The sequence below is a fragment of the Hemitrygon akajei genome, chromosome 12 (genome assembly GCF_048418815.1).
Source record: "Hemitrygon akajei chromosome 12, sHemAka1.3, whole genome shotgun sequence".
In the NCBI taxonomy this organism is placed as follows: domain Eukaryota; kingdom Metazoa; phylum Chordata; class Chondrichthyes; order Myliobatiformes; family Dasyatidae; genus Hemitrygon; species Hemitrygon akajei.
In genome coordinates this window covers 67,186,356-67,212,888 of record NC_133135.1, presented here as the reverse complement: position 1 = coordinate 67,212,888, position 26,533 = coordinate 67,186,356, and the positions used below count along the sequence as shown (strand labels likewise).

The window sequence follows — 26,533 nt, the reverse complement described above, 5'->3', positions numbered from 1 at the left end:
AAACAAAAGGAAACCAGCTTGGACTGTGGAGGAACATGGAAGCAATGCAGCATTCAACTTCTACTGTGATCATGGTGAGGTGGGCAAGCTGGATGTTAAGAGGGTTGTGTGTTCTTCATATAGGGAATCATGCCTATGAGGTGGTTGCCAGCTTAACAGTACATAGGTAATTTAATCTCATAGGAAATCTGGTGCCAGGAACAGATTCTGCACCCTTCAGAGTCTACACTCTTTTCTACATGAAAGTCGGAAAGATGATCAGAATTTTACTTGGAAGGCATGAGTTTAAAGAAAAGCTTTTTAAAAAGGAGAGCTTTGCAAAGATAAAGTTTAGGGGTAAAAAAATATCAAGCCTGGGTGGTAAAAATGATGGCATCCAACTAAAGGGGTAGATAGCAGAAGACTTGCAGAAAAGTTTAGTTTTGGGGAAATGAAGTGTTTGTAGGAATGGGTAGGTGGTAATTCATGATTCTTGGAAGAATTATTAAGAGCGTTAAGGATGTACACATTTGAAATTGTGTATTATATTGCAAATTGTGTATCACCCCATGCCAAAAGTGGCCTAAATTTTTTCACTGCCCAGATGACTGTACTGTATTTCTATTGCTGCCATCACTTGAGCTGCATGTGGCATGATCTGCTTTGTTCCTGTAGCTTATTGGTGATTCCTCCATCAGGGACAGTCAAAGCTAAGCATGACTGTTCATTATCCCAGCACTGAAGTCTCTGATATAATGCACGAGCTCCCTTGCCTTCTAACTTACTCCCCCTCTGTGAAAAGGATTGTTGTCCACATTGGCACAACTGACATTGTTCAGCACAATCTTAGCTGCTCAAATGTGAATTTAGTGGTCTCTTTGAAATTCTAAAAGTCGGTGGCAAGGACATTTTTATCTCTTGACCAATCCCCATGTCGGGTGGCAGCTCTGGGTGTTTCTTAACTTTAATCTATTTTATGAATGTGCCACATTTTCAAACCTAATGGCCTTCACCCAAACGGTCTAGGCTCATGGGTGCTGTCTGCAAACTCACATGGATGACTATTTACAATCATTGACATGTGTGATCCTTCCTTAACTACTTCCTCCTCACCGTGCACCCGCTCCATAAATGTTACCCATCCTATTCAGACCATTGTTGCTGGAAAGGCCCCTGATTAAACTATCCTGTTAAAGGTGTTAACAAAAATAACATTCTACTCTTAAACTTTACCTCCCCTGTTGCTCCACTTCAGGCTATTCTGTTTAAGCTAGCTCTTGTAAATGTGAGATCCCTTTCAAATAAGACTCTTATTACCTCTACAGAACTTGAGTTTATGTTCTTAACTGAGTCCTGGTTAAAGCTAAATGAATATTATCTGAACCCCTTAACTATGACAATTTCAGGGTACCAAGGCCCAGTGGCTGAGGTACCACATATTCAAAGAGCATTTTATGTGCAATTTACTGTCAGGCAACAGTTTTTCAAATTTTGAGGTACGTATGTTTAAGTTTGTGGTACAGATCCTGTCTTCTGCGTTAATATTTATCTGTCTCCTAAATCCAATGCCTGCTTTCTCTCAGAATTCTCAGAACTCTTGTTCTATATTATATTGAACTACAACAGGATTGTCATTGCTGGTCATTGATTTCAATATTCGTATTAATGATCTCTCAAATGTGAACTCTATGGCAGCTGAATTCATGAATTTGCTAGACAGCCTAGATCTTACCCAGCATGTCACTGAACCCATCCATTGACTGGAAGCACTGTTTCCTTTATTCTGCATGGGTGCACGGCTACACAGTAACTGCAATGCTCCCATGCACGTAGCCTTTGTTGCTGCTCAGAAGTCACTTTTATTGTCATTTTGACCATAACTGCTGGTACAGTACATAGTAAAAATGAGACGTTTTTCAGGACCATAGTGTTACATGACACAGTACAAAAACTAGACTGAACTACGTAAAAAAACAACACAGAGAGGAAAAAAAAACAACTATACTAGACCACAGACCTACCCAGGACTGCATAAAGTGCACAAAACAATGCAGGCATTACAATAAATAATGAACAGGACAATAGGACAACATTGCTTGTAAATACTCTTGACTTGGTAACAACAAAAGAGTTAAATATTATTAATATCTCTCTCTGATATCACTGTCTTTGATTATTCTTGTGTACTTTTTTGATGCTCTCCTGTCTGTAACCGAGACCACAAAATAAATTACAGTTTAAAAATAAAGTTTCTTGAAGCCGCAGCGCAACTTAAATTCTCTGAGCTGTTTAGCTGATCTGACCCATGTGACCTGAACGGCTCAATAAATGAAATGGTTGATTTTTTTCAACAACAACTTGACAATATATTAAACACAGTGACTCCACTTAAGGTTAAAAAGAAATTACTCAGTAAAACATCACCATGGTTAAACAATTTTGTCCACGTGTTCAAGAGATCAGGTGAAGTAGCTGAGAGAAAATGGAGGAAGACTAGGCTAAAAGTCTACTGTAATGTTTTCAAGGAAAAACTAGCCTCCTTTAATGTTGCTATATGCTCTGCAAGAAGAACCCATTTTCAAAAATATTGCTCTCCACTATAAACTGACTATTGAACCCTGCCCGAACCTATAATGTCCTCAGTCAAGCAACTGCTACAAAATGTGAGGAATTTGCAATATTTTTTAATCAACATAATTACTTCCATTAGGAAGTGTTTAGCTACAGATACTGGTAACCACTACAGCTAACTTTGTAAAGACTTCAACCGTTAAAATTTATAAGTATTTCCGATTCAGAACTCTATAAGATTGCCACAAAAAGTATACCATCTACTTGCTGTTTGGCCCGGTGCATACCACACTTTTAAAGGACTCTTTTACTAGTGTTTTCTATTCTGAAGAAAAATTATTAACACATCCATTGAAACTGTAGTTTTCCCCCTATGCCTTCAAAATTATGCCTATCAAACCTCTACTTAAGAAAGCCAAACCTTGATAGTGAAGTACTAGCTAACTACAGGCCTATATCAAGTTCCTTTCTTGGGCATGATTCATGAGAAAGTAATTTTCAACCAACTCAACAACTTCCTGAAACAGAACAATATTTCGAAAAGTTTCAGTCATGTTTTAGAGCAAACCACAACATGGAGACGGCACTTATCAAAATTGTCAACAACCTTTGGCTCAACCTGACACCAACAGGGTTTCTGTTCTAATTCTCCTAGATCTAAGCACTGCCTTTGACACAGTTGATCACAACATTCTCCTAGATTGCCTTAAGAACTGCATTGGGTTCTCTGGAGAGAAAAAATTTGTCTGTCTTGGAGACCAGTTTTTTAAGAGATATGATGTACCTTGTGGTATTACTCAGGGAAGCTGTCTTGTTCCCTGACTCTTCTCCTTACACATGCTCCCTTTAGGAGACATCATTAGAGAGCATAAACTTGATTTCCCCAGTTATGCAGATGAGACACAATTGGATATCTCAATGGAACAATAGACAATAGGTGCAGAAGTAGACCATTCGGCCCTTCGAGCCTGCACCGCCATTTTGAGATCATGGCTGATCAATTCCTATCAATACCCGGTTCCTGCCTTGTCCCCATATCCCTTGATTCCCCTATCCATAAGATACCTATCTAGCTCCTTCTTGAAAGCATCCAGAGAATTGGCCTCCACTGCCTTCCGAGGCAGTGCATTCCAGACCCCCACAACTCTCTGGGAGAAGAGGTTTTTCCTTAACTCTGTCCTAAATGACCTACCCCTTATTCTCAAACCATGCCCTCTGGTACTGGACTCTCCCAGCATCTGGAACATATTTCCTGCCTCTATCTTGTCCAATCCCTTAATAATCTTATGTGTTTCAATCAGATCTCCTCTCAATCTCCTTAATTCCAGCGTGTACAAGCCCAGTCTCTCTAACCTCTCTGCGTAAGACAGTCCAGACATCCCAGGAATTAACCTCGTGAATCTATGCTACACTTCCTCTACAGCCAGGATGTCCTTCCTTAACCCTGGAGACCAAAACTGTACACAATACTCCAGGTGTGGTCTCACCAGGGCTCTGTACAAATGCAAGAGGATTTCCTTGCTCTTGTACTCAATTCCCTTTGTAATAAAGGCCAACATTCCATTAGCCTTCTTCACTGCCTGCTGCACTTGCTCATTCACCTTCAGTGACTGATGAACAAGGACTCCGAGATCTCTTTGTATTACTCCCTTACCCAACTCTATACCGTTCAGATAATAATCTGCCTTCCTGTTCTTACTCCCAAAGTGGATAACCTCACCCTTATTCACATTAAACACCATCTGCCAAGTATCTGCCCACTCACCCAGCCTATCCAAGTCACCCTGAATTCTCCTAACATCCTCATCACATGTCACACTGCCACTTTTTTTTTTGTTGAAATCCCCCATAACTACTGCGACATTACCTTTGCCACATGCCAGTGTTAACTCCCTATTCAACTTGCACCCAATATCCATGCTACTGTTTGGTGGCCTGTAGACAACACCCATTAGGGTCTTTTTGCCCTTACTGTTCCTCAGTTCTATCCACACAGACTCATTTCTCCTGATCCTATGTCCCCCCTTGCAAAGGACTGAATCTCATTCCTCACCAACAGGGCCACCCCACCCCCTCTGCCCACATTTCTGTCCCTACGATAGCACGTATACCCTTGTACATTCATTTCCCAGGTCTGATCTCCCTGCAGCCATGTCTCCGTTATCCCAACAACATCATAGTTACCCATTCGCACCTGGGCTTCAAGCTCATCCGCCTTATTCCTGACACTTCGTGCATTCAGATATAGAATTTTTAACCCATTTCACCTCTCTCTGTTTGAATCGCTGCCTATTGTGCTTAACCCAGCTCCCTGAACTCCCATCGGGCTATACGCCCCTAGAATTTTGTTGCCCTTCCTACATTTACTTATTCTTTCAACACATTTAACTCCATGTTCCGTCAGACCATCCCTCTATACACGAGTCCTCCTTATCACTTGTTCTGCCCCACCTTCCTCTACTACACACTTAATATTCTGGAACCCTGTAGTCACCACCTGTCCTTTATTCTTCCTCTTGCTATCCTCTCTCACATTCTGGATCCCCGTCCCCTGCAAATTTGGTTTAAACCCCCCCAAGAAGCTCTAGCAAACTTCCCTGCAATGATGATGATGATAGCACCCAGTCTTCTCTGTTATCTGGTATGGCTGCAGTAAACAAATTAATTAGCAATAATTTCCTAAAGCTAATTGAAAATAAAACTGAAATACTTTTAGTTGTTCCCAAAGTCAAAAGAGATAAACTTCTTGATGAACTTAGGAACTTGGCTCCCCTTGTAAAATCAGAAGGAACAAGCCTGGGTGTTGTTGATTCAGATCTGAATTTGAAATCCCACATAAAGTGACCAGAGCAGCATTTCTGCACTTAAGAAATATTGCAATGATATGTCTGTTTCTGTTACATAATAATGCTGAAAACAAATTCATGCCTTTATATTGAACAGACTAGATTACTGCAGTGAACTTTTTACTGGCCTTCCAAAGGAATCTGTTGACCATTGTTTCCTCTAACTAAAATGCTTTAATGCACATAGCTTTTGTTGCTACACAACTGGAATTTTATGTAGTGTCAATGTAATTTAGAAATCTATGTTAATATAATTGTGAAATGCCCTATAATTAATTAATGAAGATAATCCATATTTTTTTCTAATTAATAAATGTACCGCCACCTTTACTTTGAAACATTTTAGAGCTTCAGTGCATTTAGTACATTGTCAGTGTTTCAAGTTACAACATTGTTACAAATTGTAACAATAAACACAGAATGGAAGTCAGTAGTCCAGCTGAATGCCAACAAAAAATACTCAGCTACTATTACAAACTACAACAAAAGTGTTGCCTCAAAAATATTGCAGCAATATTGTGATTTTTAAATTTTTTGTTTCTAGGAAATTTAAGACTGGTTCATTTGAGACATTCACTGATATATTGAACTATCTGTTTAGAAATGAAGAATTTGAAGAACTGTCAATTCTTGTTGATATGGTTGGAACATTTCAATATTCTAGTGCTGACTGTGAATATGAATTTACTCTGATGAATTCTATCAAATGTAAATCCAGAAACAGATTAGAAGTGGAACATTTGGATAATCTAATGTGGATTATGATGTATCTTTCATCTGAATGTGAAATTAATCTGGACAGTGTTTATGGAAAATGGATTTGCAATGAAGACAGATGCGAAAAAAGTTTACGAAACGTGGAAGGTTTTCTTTGTTGAACTGTATTTTATTATACGCTTCAATTAATAAATAAAATCAGAAGTCTACTGTCAAGATGAATCCACACTCAGGTTGGAGGAACAACACCTTATATACCGGCTGGGTAGCCTCCAACCTGATGGCATGAACATTGACTTCTCTAACTTCCGTTAATGCCCCTCCTCCCCTTCTTACCCCATCCCTGACATATTTAGTTGTTTGTTTTTTTCTCTCTCTCTGCACATCACTCTGCCTGTTCTCCATCTCCCTCTGGTGCTTCCCCCCCTCCCCCTTTCTTTCTCCCGAGGCCTCCCATCCCATGATCCTTTCCCTTCTCCAGCTCTGTATCCCTTTTGCCAAACACCTTTCCAGCTCTTAGCTTCATCCCACCCCCTCTAGTCTTCTCCTATCATTTCGCATTTCCCTCTCCCCCATTACTTTCAAATCTCTTGGTATCTTTCCTTTGAGTTAGTCCTGACAAAGGGTCTCGGCCCGAAACGTCGACAGTGCTTCTCCCTATAGATGCTGCCTGGCCTGCTGTGTTTCACCAGCATTTTGTGTGTGTTGTTAAAATCAGAAGTATGTGATTTTTCAATATTCATAGTATGCATATTACAAAAAACAAAAACACTTAAAGTGCTGAGAGATTTTCAGACCATGTAAAAATTTCTTGCTCAGTGCAATGGTTGGTCTGCGCAGCTGTTTAAAAAAAATAGAGGTAATATTGTCCTTGACAAACTTCAACTTATTTAGAATGCTGCTGCTAGACTTTAAATAAAACTAGGATGAGAGAGCATATCACCCCCGTTCTAACTACTCTGCATTGGCTTCCGGTATCTTTTAGAATTGATTTCAAAGTTCTCTCACTTATTTTTAAAGTTATCAAAGGTCTGGGACTGGAGTTCATCACAGAATTGTTTTCATTTTATAATCCTGCTCGAGCTCTCAGGTCTTGTTCCGCTGGTCTCATAAAATTAAACAATCTCTCTCAAAAGATTATAGGCAGGTCAGTGTTTTTGAACTACTTTTCTAAACTGTGGAACTCAACACCTAAAACTACAAAGGATGCAGACTGAGTTGACACTTTTAAATGCCAGCTCAAAACTGATTTATTTATCTTTCCTTTTAACTGACATTTTTTTCATGTTTGCACTTTATCCTATTGTGGAGAATAATGAACTACATCATTTGTATGAAAAGTGCTCTATAAATAAATTATTATTGTTATAATTATTATGCTTTAGTGCTTAATACTTAAATATATGGCATGGCATTTAGCCAACAAATAATATTAAAATGTTCATTTTTGTTACTTTTTGGCACACCACTGCATATCCTTGTTAATGTACATATCAAGCTTTGTTTGTATTTTTAATCTAAAAAGTGGCAACCCAGTACATAGCTTTAAGCTGTTTATTCACAAAGTACTCCAAATGTCTTCTAACCTGACAGAACTTTCAAGACTTTGTTCATCATATTGTTCTGCAATAAGTCTCATAAAAGGTGTCAGTATCCCAGGGGAAAGCGAATAGTGATCTGTAGAGATTCTGCATCCTAACATCACTGCCCATGAAACTCAGCAACGACGTCAGAGGTACGTATTTTTTTACACAGAGAGTAGTAGATGTATGGAATGTGTTGCCTGGGGTGGTGGTAGAGGCTGATGCATTAGAGACATCTAAAAAGACTCTTGGATAGGCATGTGGATGAAAGAAAAATGGAGGCTATGTGGGAGGGAAAGGTTAGGTTGATTTTAGAGTAGATTGAAAGGTTGGTACAACATCATAGGCCGAAGGGCCTGTACTGTATTGTTCTAAGTTCCATAAAAGCATATAACTAAGTTAGAAAGGGTAATACAGCAAAAGTGACAAAGAATGAAAGAACAATATATCAGGAGTAACACATAATATGTAACCTAGCACTGATGACCCAACATTGTCAAAGACTGGAGGCCAAGTCATTGGGTGTATTTAAGGCAGAGATTGACAAGTTATTGATGGTAAGGTGGGTTAAGGGTCACAGGGAGAACATGAGAGAAGGAAAATCAGCATGATTGAATGGTGGAGTAGACTTGACTGTGCTTAGTTGGACATGCGGACGAATTACTGAGATTTAAACTGAAACTTTAAAGATGAGCTTTATTTGTCACGTGCATATCAAAACATGCAGCAAAGTGCATTGTTTGCATCAACAACCAACACAGTCCAGATATGTAGTCTGGGGGTAGCCTGGAACTGTCGTCGTCCTTTCGGCTCCAACGTAGCATGCTCACAGCTTACTAACACTAAGCTGCAGGTCTTTGGAAGGTGGGAGGAAACTAGAGCACCTGGGGGAAACACATGCAGTCATGGGGAGAATTTAGAAACTCCTTACAGACAGTGACAGGAATTGAACCCTAATCGCTGATTACTGGCACTGTAAAGCATTACGCTATTATACCACCCTGCTTACTACAAATGGATAAATTAAATAGTGAAAAATATAACCCAAACTAAACTGGATTTGGTTCGGAAACATTAAACAGTGACTGGGATTTCCCAAAATGGTTATGTTCAGAATAGGAGTGAATTTTATGACTATCCCTGGAATGTGGTTTGAAAATGCTTTGAATTTTTGGCATGTTTAAATGCAGAAGCTTCGATGACCCTTGAAGCTTCCCAATGATGTCATTTAATGTATCTTCCAGTCCTAAGTTTTGGTGGCTAGATGGACCATGGTGTTCCTTGCCTTTAAAGAGAATACTATTCTTATCCCAGTCCTTGTAAGTTGTCCATTGATATATTCCTTTCCAGCTAAAGAATGCAGTGTAGTTCACTGCCAAAGCTTGCAAAACTCAAAAGAGACTACAGGTTGGTTTGAAAAGTCACTTTGATAGCAGTTTGCCTCGCATCTGTGCCTGTGATTCCCTAGTGATTGTTCATTTTTAAATGGTAGAAATTCATGATTTTATCTGTGCCGCTTCAAGCCTAGACTATAAATTAAACCTGGTTACAGATGGGCATTTTTGAAAGCAAGGATTTCAGATCTTCACATTGTATCCAAATCTTTCAATACCATCATCAAGGTGAGATTGCTGCAAAATAAAACTTTAGTGTTATTAGTAGTTATTAACCCAATCCATCCTGGTCATGTGATTTATGATTCCACTGTATATGCAGTTAATTTGCCATAAACTATCCTCTATACTATTCATCTTCCAGCTTTGGCAGCTTTCTGCAATACAGAGCTCAGCTGCATGTCTTGTAGCTTTCTGAAATTCCATTTTAAATAGCTTAAATATACTGTGAAATCTACCCTCACATCTGCTTTTAATACCACACATCTCAGAATTTGAAAGCATTGGCAGTTGGTTTGATGGGGGGTGGGGGGGGGGGTTGCTGTGAGTGGGAAGTAGATGAACTGTATTCTATAGCAATTGCCTTTTTGCCTAAAGTACCTTAAAGAATTACAGGAGAAAATTAGGTATTGCTAAAATTAAACAACAAAATAAAATCACTTGTAATTATCACAGTTTGAGATGTGGTTGCAGGCCATCTGTACATCAGGGGTAATTTCCCAAATGGGAGAAAAAGGATCTGAGGGGGAAGATCAATCATATGCGTGAAGATAGAAGCTTTAATTTACTTTCAGCGTTCTGCTATCCATCTGTTTTAAATACAACTTGATTTTTGGGGGGTTGGGGGTTTGTGTTTTTGGTAGGGACAAATGGGGCTTTCCCACACAACACTGCTTTCAACATTTTCTAAATTTGTGTACTAATGTCTTCAGTTGCATTAATCTCTCCAACATTGGGCCGAATTCAACTGTAGGCCCATCTAACTTATCTGTCAGCAGCCCAAGGATAACACTCAGCACTGATCTCAATATAACATGGTCACAAAGACAATATAGACTCTTTACTAAAAACAAACTGTAGGTGCAGCAAAAACAATTTAAAAAAAATTGAAGCTCAGAAGAAATGATTGATCCTTTTTGATTGTATCTGCAAACACTGCAATGGTACATCTTGTGGAGGAGAGTAATATTAATGACTTTGTGTAACTTTGTTTAACTTTGCTGACACCAGATTTATTGTTAGTGTCATGGGGTTGTGATGGTGAACATTCACAATATTGCTATTTTGGAAACTGTAAGTTCTGGGCCGTTATTCTTAGCTATGCTACAAAGGTGGCAGTGTAGCCTTTGATCCAGTCAGTTCAAGTTCAAGACTCATCCAGTCACAACCTTAAAAATCTAGTCAGATCTTGCTGTAGGTTGCTATTTTCAAATGTGACTTTAAAGGTCCTTTTCGTCTATTATATATAAATAATCTCAAGGCAATCTTTTGCAGAAGGGTAGGGCAATAATCTCTGGTGACTTGGCCAACAGGTGTCTCTTGGTGAATGAACATCCTTAAAATACGATTTTGTTATGTGGCTTTTATAGGAGTTTACAGTACAGAAAATGGTAGCAGCATTTCCTACATTACTGGTTTTAAAGAGCTTTGAGAAAACTTACAAGCCACTTTATAACTAAGAGTTATTTTTCTTTTACCTTTTAGGGCTATATTATGCCCTAATGTTAGGACTGTTGTTAGAATCTTTCAGCCATGCGATCTGGTCCTGAATTTAGCCTCTCCAATATGATGAAAGTAATATCAACCAATCAATTTGGGCAAATCCATTTCCTAGGCCCAAAGCACACAAGATTTCCAAACCTTCTGAAATAATTGGAGTTAATAGTTGATTTTGTTTAGTTTGTCTTAAAGTTTGATGCAGTAGTCTGAGGAAAAATATAACCACAGAGATTCTGCAGATGCTGGAAATCCAGAGTAATGCATGCAAACTGTTGGAGGAACTCATCAAGTCAGGCAGCATCCATGGAGATGAATAAACAGTCAATGTTTCAGGCCGAGACCCTTCATCTGAACAGGGAATGAAAGATGAAGAAGCCAGAATAAGAAGGTGGGAGGTGAAGCTGGGTGAGTGGGGAAGAGGGGATGAAGTGGGAAGCTGGGTGAGTGGAGAAGAGGGGATGAAGTGGGAAGCTGGGTGGTGCTAGTTGGAAAAGGTAAAGGGCTGAAGAAGAAGGAATCTGATAGGAGAAGTGAGTGGATCATGTGAAAAAGGGAAGGAGGAGGAGCAATAGAAGGAGATGATAATCAGGTAAGGAGGAGAGAGGCTTGCCAGTGAAAGATGTTGCAACAGCTGCATGGACTGTCTTGGGTACTGACTGGTGGTAATTTGTTATCTCTAGAATGTGTTGTGTGCTGAAGTGGCTAAAGCTCAACTAAAAGCTATTCATAGGGCACGACAGCCTCTTAACCTTGATCAGAGCAAAAAAAAACTTCATGAAGTAATGTTGCAATTACTTTCCACTTGTCAGAGCAATGTTTTCAATATCAAAATCAACAGATTGAATGATGTTGTAATCTGTGATGGTAAATTTCAGATAGTTTTGGATGTTACCTATAAGCAGGATTGCATAATGAGCATCTAAGTTCATAATTTGCATCAGAACTCAGTAACAAATATGAATACATCGCAGATATTGATGTGGGCAAGTCTAAACCAAAATAGTATGTCCTGTTCATCAGTGTTTAACATAGCTGTTGGAAGTCATCAGCCGAACCACAATCAATTGCTCATGAACAACAGAGACTGAGAATTCATGGAGCTGGTGCTGTGGGCTTGCTGGAGATCAAATGCAGGAATTAGCAGTCATCGGAAGTTTCAGTGTGGAATGAGCAGAGAAATACTTCTGCTCTTTATGTCTACACATCGTGGTAATCAGCAAAAATTTTAAATGTCATTTTGAGGGCAGCTCGACAATCCCATTAAAGGTTATAGTTTTCTTGATAGAATTGACATGAACAGTATACGATAGCAGGCCAAGTAGTCCAAGTCTTCGATATAGCATCTGGGTATCTAGCAAAGCTTAGTCCTCTGATGATACTCTTTCTCCCCCTTACATCATCCTAAGTGGAAAATAGTCATATATATTTCATATATGGTCTGTTGCATCCACCAAGTATTTAATTAGCAGTTGGGGTTTAATTCCCGATGCTGTCTATAAGCTGTTTATCTGAGTACTTCATATTTTTTCCAACATTCCAAAGATATACAGGTTGGGTTGGTAAGTTGTGGATTTGCTACGTTGGCACCAGAAGCATGCTGCCACTTGTGGGTTGCCTCCTGTATATCCTTGGACTATATCAGTCATTGACACAAATGATGCATTTCACTAAATGTTTTGATGCTTTGTTGTACTTGTGAGAATAAAGCTAATCATTTTAAATCTCTGTTTCTTTAATCCATCAGAGTGAAACGGACCTGAACTTGGGTCCCAGAGGCAGCATTGTACCATCCAACCTCAAAGTAAAGCTTCCTAAAATCTAAATGTTAACATACTGCATCAGGCACTAATTTTTCTGGCTTGTTTATTATTTTATTAGCCAAATCAAAATTATGAATGCTGCTCATTGAAGAGTGGGAGTGCATTAAAAATTTTTAAAAATCAGGAATTCAACCTCATTTTCCATAAGCTCTCAATAGCACATGATATAACATTTTGCTCTGTTCCTGTATTTTGTCAATTAAGTTCAAACTGAATTGAGTCACCTTAGCCTGGCAAAGACCCAAGCTAAATGCTGTTTGGTGCTTAACTTCTTGACTCTCTTAAATGGACCCAATAATACATATATTATACTCAGTACCCTTCCTCTAATAAAAAAAGTACATTTGGAAAAAACACCACCTTCTCAGCTTAATTAAGTTGTTAAACCTGCCTCATTGACTTCTACTAAGTCTTAGCTATAGGTGCAAACTCTTCACAATTATAGTGGCTCTTGCTTGCTCTCTGAAATGGGTTGATCATTTCCTTTGTCAGCCATATTATTGGTTAGTTACTATTGCTTTTATTCGCATGAATCGATCGGCAGTTAGTCATCACAACCCGATTGTCCAGGGCTCCATGACCTCTGCCATATCATCTTGTACTCTTACAGCTCTGGCCGGTTTCCTGCTGGTGTGCATTGCTGCAGATTCCTTTTGGTGTACACCCCATTCTCAGGAGCTTCGCAGCCATGCAGCACAAATGCCTCAGCCACAAAAACCTTCTCAATTATTATTGTACATCTTGTTGTTTTAATAATGGCGATGCCACCTGCCCTGGAGTTATCCTGTGATGTCTTCTTGCATGATCTCTGGTCTTGTCCTCAGAAGAACGTCAGCTTCTTATACACTTTGTCTTTAGGTGGCCCATGAATTACTTCTCCTCTTTTGAAGTAGTTTCCACAACCCAGAAAATACTTTAAACCAGATTAATACTTCCGTAATCTTAAGCCAAATTTGCTTTTATAATATCAACAATTAATTGGTAAGGCAAAGTGAATACTGTTCCATTTGAATCTGTCATATTATGTGAGAATCTATTCTATAGTCCCTTTGTCAATACCAGCTTCACTAGTTTCATTACTTCATGCACACTTAAGAGTTTGGATTGTTTAATTGTTAACTACTGCTAATGGAAAATCTGTTTCACGTCTCAACTAGCTGCTGTGCCAGGCATAAGCACTGTCTGGAACACAGTCTAAAGGTGGTGTTTACTAAATTAAAAAGCTCCGGAGTGGCCAGCATTAATTGGAAGCTTGAAGCAGGTGCTGTGTTAATGCTCACCATCTTATATGTGAGTATACCATCTCTTCAGTGTGACAAATTCTTTTGTTATTCAGCTTGCTTTCAAAACACCCATGGTTGTAATTTATACTTTAATGTCTGTGTTTAATTAGTAACATAAAATGAACTTTTTTGTCCAGGCAGTGATCCAATATTATATTGTTAGGGTATTTGTATAGAACAATCCAATTAACCTTTGGGATAAACGAAGTAGCTACTCAGTTTTATAATGTGGGATCTTGTTTTTGCCTCCATTTTATACCCTTGCTTCTAGGCACCAATGTCAGTTCTATGGGTATTGAAGGAGCTGTGATATCATGTCCAAGTAGCGAATTGTTAAGGGTGAGTTCAGAAAGGATTTTCATCTCAGTCCTGAATGCAATTTATAGTCATTGCATTAGGTCATGAAGTTATGTATCAGCCTTGAATCATTGGTAGCACTCTACCAGTGTTAGAAAGAACCAAGCTTTGTCATAGATGTCCTTTACTTAGTGAGATGTTAAGTAAAGATGCCAACTTTCTCAGTTGAGTGTACCAGATCCAATAGTAGAATTCTGAGAGGAACAGGCAGATTATTCAAAGGTCTTGCCCAATGTTTATCTGTTGTCTGACATGATTAAAATGTCATTGTTTGGCTATTTTGCTCATTGTAATTTAGGGGACAACAGGCAATTATTCACAAAATGCTGATGAAATGCAGCAGGCCTGGCAGCATCTATAGGAAGTACTGTCAACGTTTTGGGCCGAGACCCTTGGTCAGGACTAACTGAAAGGAAAGATAGTAAGGGATTTGAAGGTGAGGGGGAGGGGGAAATGCAAAATGATAGGAGAAGACCAGAGGGGGTGGGATGAAGCTGAGAGCTGGAAAGGTGATTAGCAAAAGGGATACAGAGCTGGAGAAGGGGAAGGATCATGGGACGGGAGGCTTAGGGAGAAAGAAAGGGGGAGGCGCGAGCACCAGAGGGAGATGGAGAACAGGCAGAGTGATGGGCAGAGAGAGAGAAAAAAAGAGGGTGGGGGAAACTAGCATTTTTGTATGTTTTTTTTGAGGCCGAGTTGCTAACTCAACGCTCAACCCAACACGGGTGGAAAGAGCTCAGGGAGCCAGCCGGATTCAAACCCAGAACCATGCCCGGAAGTCTGGTATGGATGCCACTATAGCACTAGCCAGCATGAAGATTATAGTGAAGAGGAGAAAATTAAGTGAAGTAAGAACAGATCAAAAGTAATACAGTAGGAACATAAGTAAAGGGATAAGTGTCCATTTAGGAAGCAGAGGAATATTTAACCTGAATGTCACTAGCAGGTGAGCAAACAATTCATCAGATTGGGGAATTTTTTTCTGAAATCAACTGAAATGAGAATTTCCTTCCCTAATCTGCTGGCCTCACTCAATGAGAGACAAAATATATTGCTTTCTATTTGATAACTATACAGTCATACTTGCTGTTTCAGATAAACAATTAATGACCTTTGGAAAACCCCTAGGTAGGATATTCCCTTTAAATCCATTTGATCTTTCAAATCTGATAATCTTGTTATATATTTGGCTGCATAGATTCTCATCTGACTGAATTAATCCTAGTTACGTACATGCACCAATATGGAAATGCTCAAAAAGTTACGGAGAATTCCACTGACTTAAAATTAGTTTTATAATCCAGAGATTGAGCCGAATATAGATTGAGTATTCAATCTGTATTGAATAAACTGTTCTCAGGCAGGGAAGCATTAAATGTATTGTAATTAGCCTCACCATTTTTTGGCTGCAGATTGTTGAGTGGGAAATTAATTGGATTCCTTGCCTCAGGTTACTGTTCTGTTATCATTGCTGGTGAGTTTGCCTCATGTCAAGTAAGGACAGGATTGAGCTCTACAGTGATATTCCCTTGATAATCATACAAGGTTAAACGCTCCTCTCCAGGTTAGCAGAGGCTTGACGTTTGTACCATTCAAGCCCAAACATTCTCTAATGAACATCACGAATACATACCAAGTTGCTGATGTCAATTTGGGTATTAAAAAAAAGGGGAAGAACCCTATGTTGCAGTACTTAGCAAGCACCAAAGATCTGCCAAAGATAACCATCTGCAGGCTTCAACAGAAATGGAAGCAGCAGGTTATCCCTGGAGATGATTGCAGGGAGAAGAAGCTCTCTTCAATCAATGAAGCGTATTTGGGTCATTATCATAGCTTTTTAAGGCTTTCTGCTAGTTCTCACAAGGTGGTCTGAGAACATAGCAGTAGAGAACAGAAGAAAATAAGGCAAATAAAATATTTACACCACTACCACAGTGATTACCCTTACAGGTAGAGGGGGCAGTGTGGTGAGCTACATATACCTGTCTGGACACGCTGACTGCTCCTGTGGCTCCTCCCATGGTCCCCGCTATAAAGGCGATTGGAGACACCGCCCCAGTCTCAGTCTCCAGGATGCAGTGTGGTGGTCAATTGCTGCTTGTTCTTTCTTCCAGCCAATAAAAGCCTATATCTCACCTCCCATCTCCAAGAGTTATTGATGGTGCATCAGGCAGTAGCTTTTGTGAGGAATTGGGAAGTTGGCAAGGGTAGAAAACAATTCCATTTGAGGAACGATGTGCTCCTTGGATTGAAATAGTATTTGATGTTTCACCAAGACCAACACTGGTGCCTCATTAATTTCACGTATGAATGATTTTGAGCCATTGTGTAATGTGACAAGAACTGAGAAGCGTTGCAGCAGGATTTGAAGGTATCAGCAAAATGGGTAAATGACCCACATGGGAAAATGTGCAGTAAATGGAACTAAGGAAATGAAATGCTCAAAGTGACAAGGGAACATGTTAAGAGGCAGGATGCCTTGTTGTGCAGGCACCCACCTCTTCAGAAGTGTAGAGGAAATTAGTGAGGCAGTACAAACACCAAGTAGAATCAGGGAACATAGCAAACAAAACCAAAGTAATATTTAACTTGTTGAAGAACTCAGTTGTGTTACATTTGGATTATCATATGCACTTTTTGACATCCTATCTTCAACAAATTTTCAAGCTGAGATTGATTTGCAAAGAAACTGGAGTTGAGAAGTTTGGCTGGCGATCATCTTTCAAGCCCTTTGAGATTATGATCGGATTTGATAAAATAAATAATGTCTTTCTTGTATTGGTAAAGTGGTAATTTCACAGCACAAGTTGATGAGAATCATAATAGGATTTCAAGGAGAAGTAAGAAGTTGCATTTGGGGCAATCAGAATGTGATTTGTCTCCAACTGTTGTTGAAGGAGCGAGTGCAAGTACTTCCAAAAGGGGATTAAATAGCTGCTTAATTAGATTCTCATGCCAGCGTATCACTGCATTAGTCAGGGTTCCTCAATGTGTAGTTTTCCTGAAAGCAAAATTTACTGGATAATCTGCGCCAGGAATTTTTTTCCTTACTAGCCAATGATGTATTAGTAAAACACTCTACCCAAGGTGCCTTAGCAAGCTGAGAGCAATCTGCTGAGTTGCCAAAACAAACATCAAACTGGAGTGAGTTCATAGGGTTAAATATTAATATAATTGTAAAAATTGGCCCTCTTTAGAATAATGAGTGATTTTATTGTAATGATAAAATGATTATCAAGAAGCATATAATAATGTCAACCAGGTGTTAAAATAATTAATCAGAAATGAACATCACAATAAAATCAGCATTCTTATTAGAGGGTATGAGCTGTAAGGAGAGCTTAGACACACTTGAGTTGTTTTCTCTGAAGCACTGGAGGCTGAGGGGAGACCCAACAGAAGTTTATAAAATTATGTGAGGCATAAATAGGGGAAATAGTCATTTTTTTTAAACTGAGAGAGAAATGTCAAATACTGGAGAACGTGCTTTCAGGCTGAGAGTGTGAAAGTTTAAAGGAGATGTGCGGGTCAAATTTCTTCACACTGAGAGTGGTAGGTACCTGGAAGATATAGCTGGAGAATTGGTGGAGACAAAATTGATGGTGGCCTTAAAGAGGCAGTTAGACAGATACACAAACACGAGGAGCTTTCAAATCTCTCACTATCTTCTCTTTCAGTTAGTCCTATGAAGGGTCTCAGCCTGAAACGTTGACTGTACTTCTTCCTATAGATGCTGCCTGGCATTTGTGTGTGTTAGTTAGACAGATACATTGATATGAGGGAATGGAGCAATATGGGTCATGAGCAGGTAGAAGAGCTATAGTTTAATTTGGCATTGTGTCATGCATGGACATTGACTGAAGAGCCTGTTTCTGTTTTGTAGTGTTCTAAGTTCTATATTCTTTTTGCAGCTGCTTTTGAGGCATATTCAGGAGGGGGAAATTTGGCTCATCAATTCTTCACTATTCTGTACATAGCAATCCAGTGAGTCTTATTCCTTAATTATTTCCCCAGAGCTCTCCAAATAATGTACTTTCAAATATTTATCCCATTCCAATTTGAAAGCCAGAGAAGAATCTACATCCACTGTATTTTCATATAACTGCTCACCGGAAAACAGTTTTTTCTTCATATCATCACTGGATCATTGGTCAATTATTTTAAATCTGCCATTTCTGGACCTTGGCCACGCTTCCATTTCTCAATCTATCTTGGTTAAATCTCCTTTAACTTTCTCTGCTCCATTGAGGACAATTATAGGTTCTCTGTTGTATTCTCTTCATAAATTCCTGCATGTACCGAACAATGTTCGTAAATCTTTTTGAAATTCTTTGCATTCTTCAGAAATACAATGACAATATTTGGATATAATAGTTGAGTTTTTTCTTTCAAAACCATTTTATAAAGTTTTGCCATTATTTCCCTACTTTTGTATTTTATGGCTCTGTATATGAAGTCCAGGAACCCATACATTATTGCCAATTGTTTTCTCCGTCTGCCTACTGCTTTTAAAGAATTGTGTGACTACTGGTTTCTGTTCCTATACTCAGGATTATATAATTTAGTTAATATTGACTCTGTTCATTCTTTCTGCCAAAATACTTACCTTCTTTTTAAAATTAAAATCCATCTGCTACATGTATGTTCATTCTACCAGCTTATGCTCTTCTGAAGTCAATTTCTATCCATCTCAAAATATTTAGAACTAAGATAAAATAGTGTTTTCAGACATTTATGAAAATTGCTAAGATCACTTTGCAGAATAGGCACAACTTTTAACTAAATCATTGAGAGCCTGTTTGGATAATTTCAAAGGTTAATTTTCTTATATTGCAGAGAATTGAGAATAAAAATGAAAATATTCAGAGTGTGGTAAAGATGATACAATTCAAAATGGCTTTTATAACGGAGAGAAAAGTGAAAGGCTATAAACAAAATGAATATTGTAGACCAGTAGTTAAAGAATTAAAAAAAATATTTTGCTTATGGAAATGCAACAGTTCAATTAATATATACATAGATACTTCTCAAGAAATATACCTAAAAATAAAACAATAGTCAGGGATTACACAGTTAATTATCTACTTCAATGGATCATATAGTCTGAGCCTTACAGTTAGATGGTTAAAAACAAATCGACCAGCCTAAAAGAAACAAGTTTTTGAGAGCTAAATGCATTTCATTGTTCAACATTGCAATCTTTGGAAGTCAAAATGTAAGGCTGACTTTTAACATACTGTAACAATTTAGAAAGAAAAACAATGAATATAGGATTTCTTTATTAATAAATATGCTGTGGTTTTTATATTATATTGTTCATGCAGTACAAACTATTAGCTTTGTTGCTTTCTGTGTTTCTGAGAGTATTTGTGTGTGTTAGAAGAATGATTTCATTACACACAGATCCTGAGGCACTGTGTTCCGGGTCTGCACAATTGTGCCGTTGATTAGAGTTCGTAATATTTGAATTCTAAAATCCCTTTTAATAAGAAACACTTTAAAGCAGTTAGAATTAAATATATATTTTTTTGTTCTGCATCAAAGCCAGATGAAAAATCAGTCACATAATGACGTATCACTCCGGGGAACACTCTCCATCTGTTCTGGACAAGGATTCATAATATAGAACAATGCTTTTTCCTGTCAATTTACTGCACTAAAGAGATTGAGTCATGTTTGGATGCAGTGCCATGGGTGTTCTTTGCCTTCCAAAATCTCAACCAAAGAGAAGTTCTTAATAAATGAATGATGACTTCAATTATTGGCAGGGATTTTGACTCTGAAGGGCATTATTACACAGTTTGAGCCATGCATGCACACCAGCAAAATTTCGGTAGAAGATATCAATCATTTTTATTCTGCACAGTTTTGAGGATATTAACTGCAATTGTAGTTCTCAAGTTTCTCAATTGATTGAGATCAGCCAACTTGCCATATCCTATGCTTATACAAGTCAGTAATGAATAAAAATTAATTCTTGAATTTACATGGTACTTTTCAACACCTCAGGTCATCACAAAACACTTCACAGCCATTGTAACCAAGAGTACTCTATAAGTGTCAACATGCTGGAGATGAGTAGTCTCAAACTTTTTCTGCTTGTAGCCCACTTGTGACTTCGATTTACCTCTGTGGCCCCCACCTTCCATAGTCTCCATTAGTAGCTAAAGTTCTTTGTGGTCAACTGTACTAATTATTCTAATACACAGCCAATATTTATGTTTTAACAGGTTATATGTATCATTGTATGTTAAATGGGTATATATGAAAAATAAACTATTTCAAAGATTTGAATGGAATACTTTATTTATAATGAAAAAGTGCCTAGCATTATTACTTTGTGTATTTAGTGAGATTCTTGCAATTGATGTAAACTAACTAGTTTTTGAATATCTGGTTGCAACTATCTTCCTCAGGCACAAGTTAGTCAAATGACAAGTTAGGTTTTAGCTTAAAGGGTCTGTGTTCGTCATGGAGCCAGCCAATCAGGATTGAGCATTAAGCCCTGCCCATGCCCTGCTCACTTGAGAGGGTATATATAAGGAGGTGTCTCCAGGGGGACTTGTCATTAGACTAACTTGTGCCTGAGGAAGGGGGTTGGGTTTACTGTTGAAATGTTGCAAACAGTATCTGTGTATGTGACTGTTAAGGCCAAAAGATAGTATGGGTAGATTTTCACAAAGCTACTCTAGGCAGTTGTAATGTCAGATTGCAATTTTTTCCTTGTAACTGTTTAATAAATTCAGTTAGATTTAGTGACGACAATTTGTTCTCCAAGCTGCTTATTCAATAGAAATGCTACAATACTATCTCAAGGTGCAACAAGGACAATTATCTTTTGATAACTATCGGATCTCTGTGGATGCATTAGTTGCCATTCAAAATCTTCTTTGTTTTCCTCATAAAGCTGTCAGAAAAGATGATCTTGAAGTGCATTTGATTTGAAGTTGACAACCATTATTATAGCAGAAAATTGTTGTGCAAATGTCCTCCCAACTTTTTTGCAACCATATATTGATGGTGGATGACACAGTGTATGTGAAAAAAAAACCAATCACGTCAGGCACAGCATTTTTTAAATGAGTGAGGAATCCATTGTATCTTCCTACCATTGAAGCAACACCATCAGTTGCACCAGCCATTATATTTTCTGCTTGCAGTTTCTGTTGTGATTTCTACTGTTATGAACCAGAGCACATATGAAACTATTTAAGCTATCCCCTTGAGTAACCAATCAGTATCAAGGCATATTGATGAAATGTCAGATGATGTGGAAGAATGACTAGTTACAGTAATTTTGCCCCGCAAATCGGTAGAGCATGCATGTAAAAATAAAACTAGCTTTTTAGGCATTTCTTAAGATGCATGTCATAAATATATTTATAAAATGCATATAGGTAAATGCACATTCTACGTGGCAGTAAAGAGCTTGTCCTGAGCAAGAAAAGCGATTTGAATTTCCTTTCTATATATAACTATCAGAGATTAAATGGAAGTTGTAGTGGTAGATAGTGATGCAGTGGTAGATTTCACACATTCTTACCTCTCTGCAGTTTAGCGGTTTCTGGTAGATGACCCTACTATAGTAACTACAGACTTCATGTCACGTTTATAACTATTATATCACGCCTGGGTCAGTGGAAGGCAAACAGAACCTGCTCCTGCTGTCAGACAGCCCTGCCCAGTCTTCAGTTTGCTTGTGATGCTCATAACCATTTTAATGAGATTACTACAACACAGACCACCCAGGCTTTCCATATTAATTCCTTCTGATAACTGCTTCAATTTGGAAAGCCTGGCAACTTCTGAGAGTCTCTCAGTTGGAATTAGATGTGGATCGTTCCCTATTAACATGTAATTATCTAAGTAATAATCACTAGTTGGTGGACTAAGTTGCAGGGTATTCTGCTGGGTCGCACCTGCCTGCCTACTGTATAATCAGTGATTTGGGGGGTGAAGGTGGAGTGGGGCATCGTTTGCATCATCTAGCATATTTTCCCATTCATTTCATTTTTTTATTTATATATTTCAGTAATACTTCATTGAACAGTAAACTTATCATGGTCCATTCAGAAACTCCTGTAGCCCTCAGTTTCCTGTTTTATTTACTTGTGGCCTCTATGAAGTCCGGTGTGGCTCCTGTTGAGAACCACTGCTGTAGATCAACAAGTTCCCCTGAACACCAATTCAGTATTGACCAGATTATCTCTGTTTTTTGTTAAAAAGAAGAATATTCGCTAAGATAATAAGATTTCACACTATGTTTGTGGCAGAACCTGTAACATTAATTGATTTGGTCTTCTACTTGGTTTTGTAATGACTGATCAAGAACAGCTAATTAATAGTTCATGCAAATAACATGAATCAAATCTGAGTGAATCTGGATTTGCATCCATTAACATTGCACTATGAAATATTATTCATTCTTTTAATGTTCCAAATTTTTAATGGACAAAAAAAAACTTCTTTTTGATATCCACTTTGAAAATAAATTGAACTATATCCAATGTGAAGCAGATAGACAAAGAATATTGAAATGCTAAGTACAAAAAACACAGGGCTTATGAATGCACCAACCTATTCTTTTCTGAAGAAGAGCTGAGATTGACTGAAATTACACAGTATTTACTGCCTGTTTTGGATGCTGTGTAATTTGATAATTTGTTCCTGAGATGTAACTTGATTGTCTCTGTGTACTGCGGTGCCTGTTTACACATTGAATTTTTTTTTGCCACAATTCCATCAGTTCTAAGGTGAGGAATGAACTTGATGGGACTGGCACACTTGCTGCCACTGCAGTGAGCCCTAAGTCAGTTGTATGATTGAGTTCCCTATTATTTTTAAATGGAAGTGTAGACTATTTCTAAATAGAGAGAAGATTCAAAATTCCAAGATGCAAAAAAGGGACTTCGGAGTCCTTGTACAGGATTCCCTAAAGGCTAAATTGAGGAAGGCAAATACTATGTTAGCATGCATTTCGAGAGGGCGAGAATATAAAAGCAAGCATGTAATGTTGAGGCTTTATAAGGCATTGGTGAGGCCTCACTTGGAGTATTGTGAGCTGCTTTGGGCCTCTTATCTAAGAAGGAACGTGCTGACATTGGAGAGGGTTGAAAGAAGGTTCACAAAAATTATTCTGAGATTGAAACGCTTATCTTGTAAGGGCTGTTTGATGGCTTGGGCTTGTTCTCACTGGAATTCAGAAGAATGAGATGGGATCTAATTGAAACCTATTGGAGGTTGAAAGGCCTCAACAGATTGAATGTGGAGAGGATATTTGCTATGGTGGGGGAGCCTAGAACCAGAGGGCTCAGCCTCAGAATAAAGGGATGTTCATTTAGAATACAATAAGGAGGAATTTCTTCAGCCAGAGAGTGGTGAATCTGTGGAATTCATGGCCACAGGCAGCTGTGGAGGCCAAGTCATTGGGTAATTCAAGGCAGAGGTTTATAGATTCTTAATTAGAAGGGTTATGAGGAGAATGCGGAGACTGGGGCTGAGAGGGAAATGGATCAGTCACGATGAAATGGTGGAGCAGACTGTATGGGCCAAATGGCCAAATTCTGCTCCTATATGGTGTTATGGTCTACACTACATCATTGCTGAATTTTAAACCAAGAATTGCATGAGTGGAATTTGTTTATATGATTTCTTCCACAATATCTCATGCTTCCAAAGTAATATTGTTCAACTGGCATTAACTAAGAGGGATGGCTTTATGCTACTAAATTATTATTACTAGACAATGAAGTTCTATCAATTTGCATTAATACTCATTAGGAAATAATAGAGACATTGCCTTCTGTGTTGGCTGGATTCAAACTTGGGCTCAAAACATAAAGAGTCAGTGCTCAAAGTTTCCTTTTTTTGGTCCTGATTTTCTTTTTGGTCGGCTGTATGTTTGTAAGTTGAAGGATGCTTCAGTATGATGAAACATTTTAGCAATTTTGGCACAATCGTTCAGTGTTAGGGCATTCTGGACAGGAATGGGATAGTGTTCCATTCACTATTTTCCATTGACATGCTTTATTCTTACCTTTAGGAAGGAACCTTTAGTACACCTTATGATATTTCTGTTACTTTCATGACCTTTCTTGTAAGTACATTATATTTTCAAGTGTTACTTTAATAAAGATAGATTAACTAACATTGGCTCAGAAACATAGACATGTACAGCCAGGAAAGGACCTACAGCTTACCACGTCTGAGTTGACCATGATACTGAATTAAAACCAATCTTGCTTGCCTGTATATAGCTTATACCCATTTATTCCCCGACTTACTCTGGTTGTTCAGATTATTTTGTCAATTTAATGCTGGCTAATTGAACCAATAAAAGACTGTCATTGAACTCCCTAGGATGCTCCAACCTCCATAAATTTGTATCCTCTTATTCCCTAGTTCAAGACACCAATGACCAGTTGAAAGTACAGGCAGAACAGGCTGGATGCTTGTGTAAGAGTTGAAAGTGACCTCCATTGTACAATTCTCCTTGGAAGTAGAAGTCATATGCATTGTGATGTCACAATGCATTGTTGTGTTGTGTGCCAGCTCCATCTGATCCAATGTATAGAAGCTGAACAGGAGGAGGCATTAGATTTTTACTGCCATGATTTATAAATGTTACTTTGTGATAAATTGTGATGAAGAATTTAGCATCATGGAGTGACAGGTAAAGTGAAACTTAAAGAAAATAGATATTCTCTGTATTCATTCTTTGTTGTTAAGTTAGTGGCAGATCTTCTTGAACTACTGATATCCTAGTTACTGAATTGTATAAGACAGGGCCTCTCACAAATTTAATGCAGTGATTTTAGTGGGACATGGCTTGTCTTCAAGCCAGGATAGTATGCAGCCTGGAGACGATGAGATCCCCATGAAGACTCGTATAGCGTTTGAAATGAGATTATTGTAGCCAGTGGAGAGAACCAAATGCTTAGTGGTTGTAATATCCTTAACATCAAGCATATTTAAAATTGTTGAGTTCAGAGATAGTCTATTTGTAACAATGAACTAGGGAAAGTCAAAAGAGAAAATCTTAAGGCCAATCACATTCTAACGGCTCAGTAATGGAAGTTTGGATTTTTTTTGCAAGTCCACAAAGGAAGGAAAAACTAAACAAGGTAAGGAATTATATTTTAAAACCTGTATGGAATTATGAATAATTTTTGAACTGTTACTTTCAACAATCAACCATCCTGAACCCCTCTGACAGTCTCTGCAGGAGAACAAGCCGTAGTCAGTCTTACTGCATTGATATCGACAGATTTATCAGCTTGTCATCAAGTTCTTGAGTAATTGCTGCAAGAGTTAATTGCTTTGTATCTTTATCTATATTTCTGAGGCAGACTTAGCTCTTCATGTAAGTTGGTGAAATGCTGGCTGCGCTTCCAGCATCCCTAGTTGAGATGCAGACACAGGTCTCTTTTATTGACAGGCACCATGCCTTGATAGGACGATGTGGTGCCATGATGAAGTTACTGTGTGACTTGCCAATTCCTCTGAACTGTTGGACTGCGTAGCCTCTGTACACTTGGTTCTCTGTTACAGTCAGATTGATTTTGTTTTGAGAAGTCAGCAGTTCCAGCTATTATTGAATAGAAAAATGTATTCCAGTGTTAGAATGTGTCTGCTTTAAATGTTGTGCCAAACTTAATCATACATCTCAAGTCAGAATAATTTTCTCAAAATAATGTTATTTAAAAAAATACACCAAATATTTTCTCTGAAAAGCTCCCTCTATTTGTATATGACTATTAATATCCATTTTTACCATTACGATCTGTGTAGTTTTTGAAACCCTTGACAGTATTAAAATTTACATTTATTTATGTAAGAAAGAATTGAATGAGAAAAGGCAGTTTGGCTCACCTAGCCCATAGTATGTCCTGTGGTGGACTATATTCCATTTTTTAAATCTTCTGTAACAAAATCCTGTATTAGTATTTCCGTGCACCATGAGGTAATCAGACAGAAACAAAATATTCATCAATCCTTAGAGATCTGCTAATCAATCCTCTGCCACTGGTCTCTACAGGAAACATTCCCTATTTCCTCACGTTAAGTTTTTGAATTATATGACATTTAATCATTATGATCCCAAGATCTCTCTCCCCTACTGAATATTTAACCAATAAACAATTGAAGAAATAATTGTCAAAACTCAGCTATACATTCAATACAATATTAGCACTTCAGAGGCATTAATGGAATTGACATATTTGATGTATAGAACACTGCTAGATACTTTCACAATTCATAGTT

General features: G+C 38.2%; 1 protein-coding gene across 7 annotated transcripts in view; it reads left to right on the top strand.

The window, feature by feature from the left end:
* Window positions 1-26,533, top strand: part of LOC140737141 (zinc finger protein GLIS3-like) — a 339,442-nt gene that overhangs the window by 99,769 nt on the left and 213,140 nt on the right. Inside the window, exon 2 of one of the 7 annotated variants that reach the window (XM_073063345.1) lies at window positions 7,707-7,848. The exons of 4 other annotated variants lie outside the window; for them this stretch is intronic. In XM_073063345.1, the coding sequence (XP_072919446.1) occupies window positions 7,824-7,848 (25 nt within the window). In that variant the 5' untranslated portion in view covers window positions 7,707-7,823. Of the gene's footprint in view, window positions 1-7,706; window positions 7,849-13,829; window positions 13,920-26,533 lie in introns of those variants that run through there. 2 more of the 7 variants (XM_073063347.1, XM_073063350.1) reach the window with 2 other exon arrangements.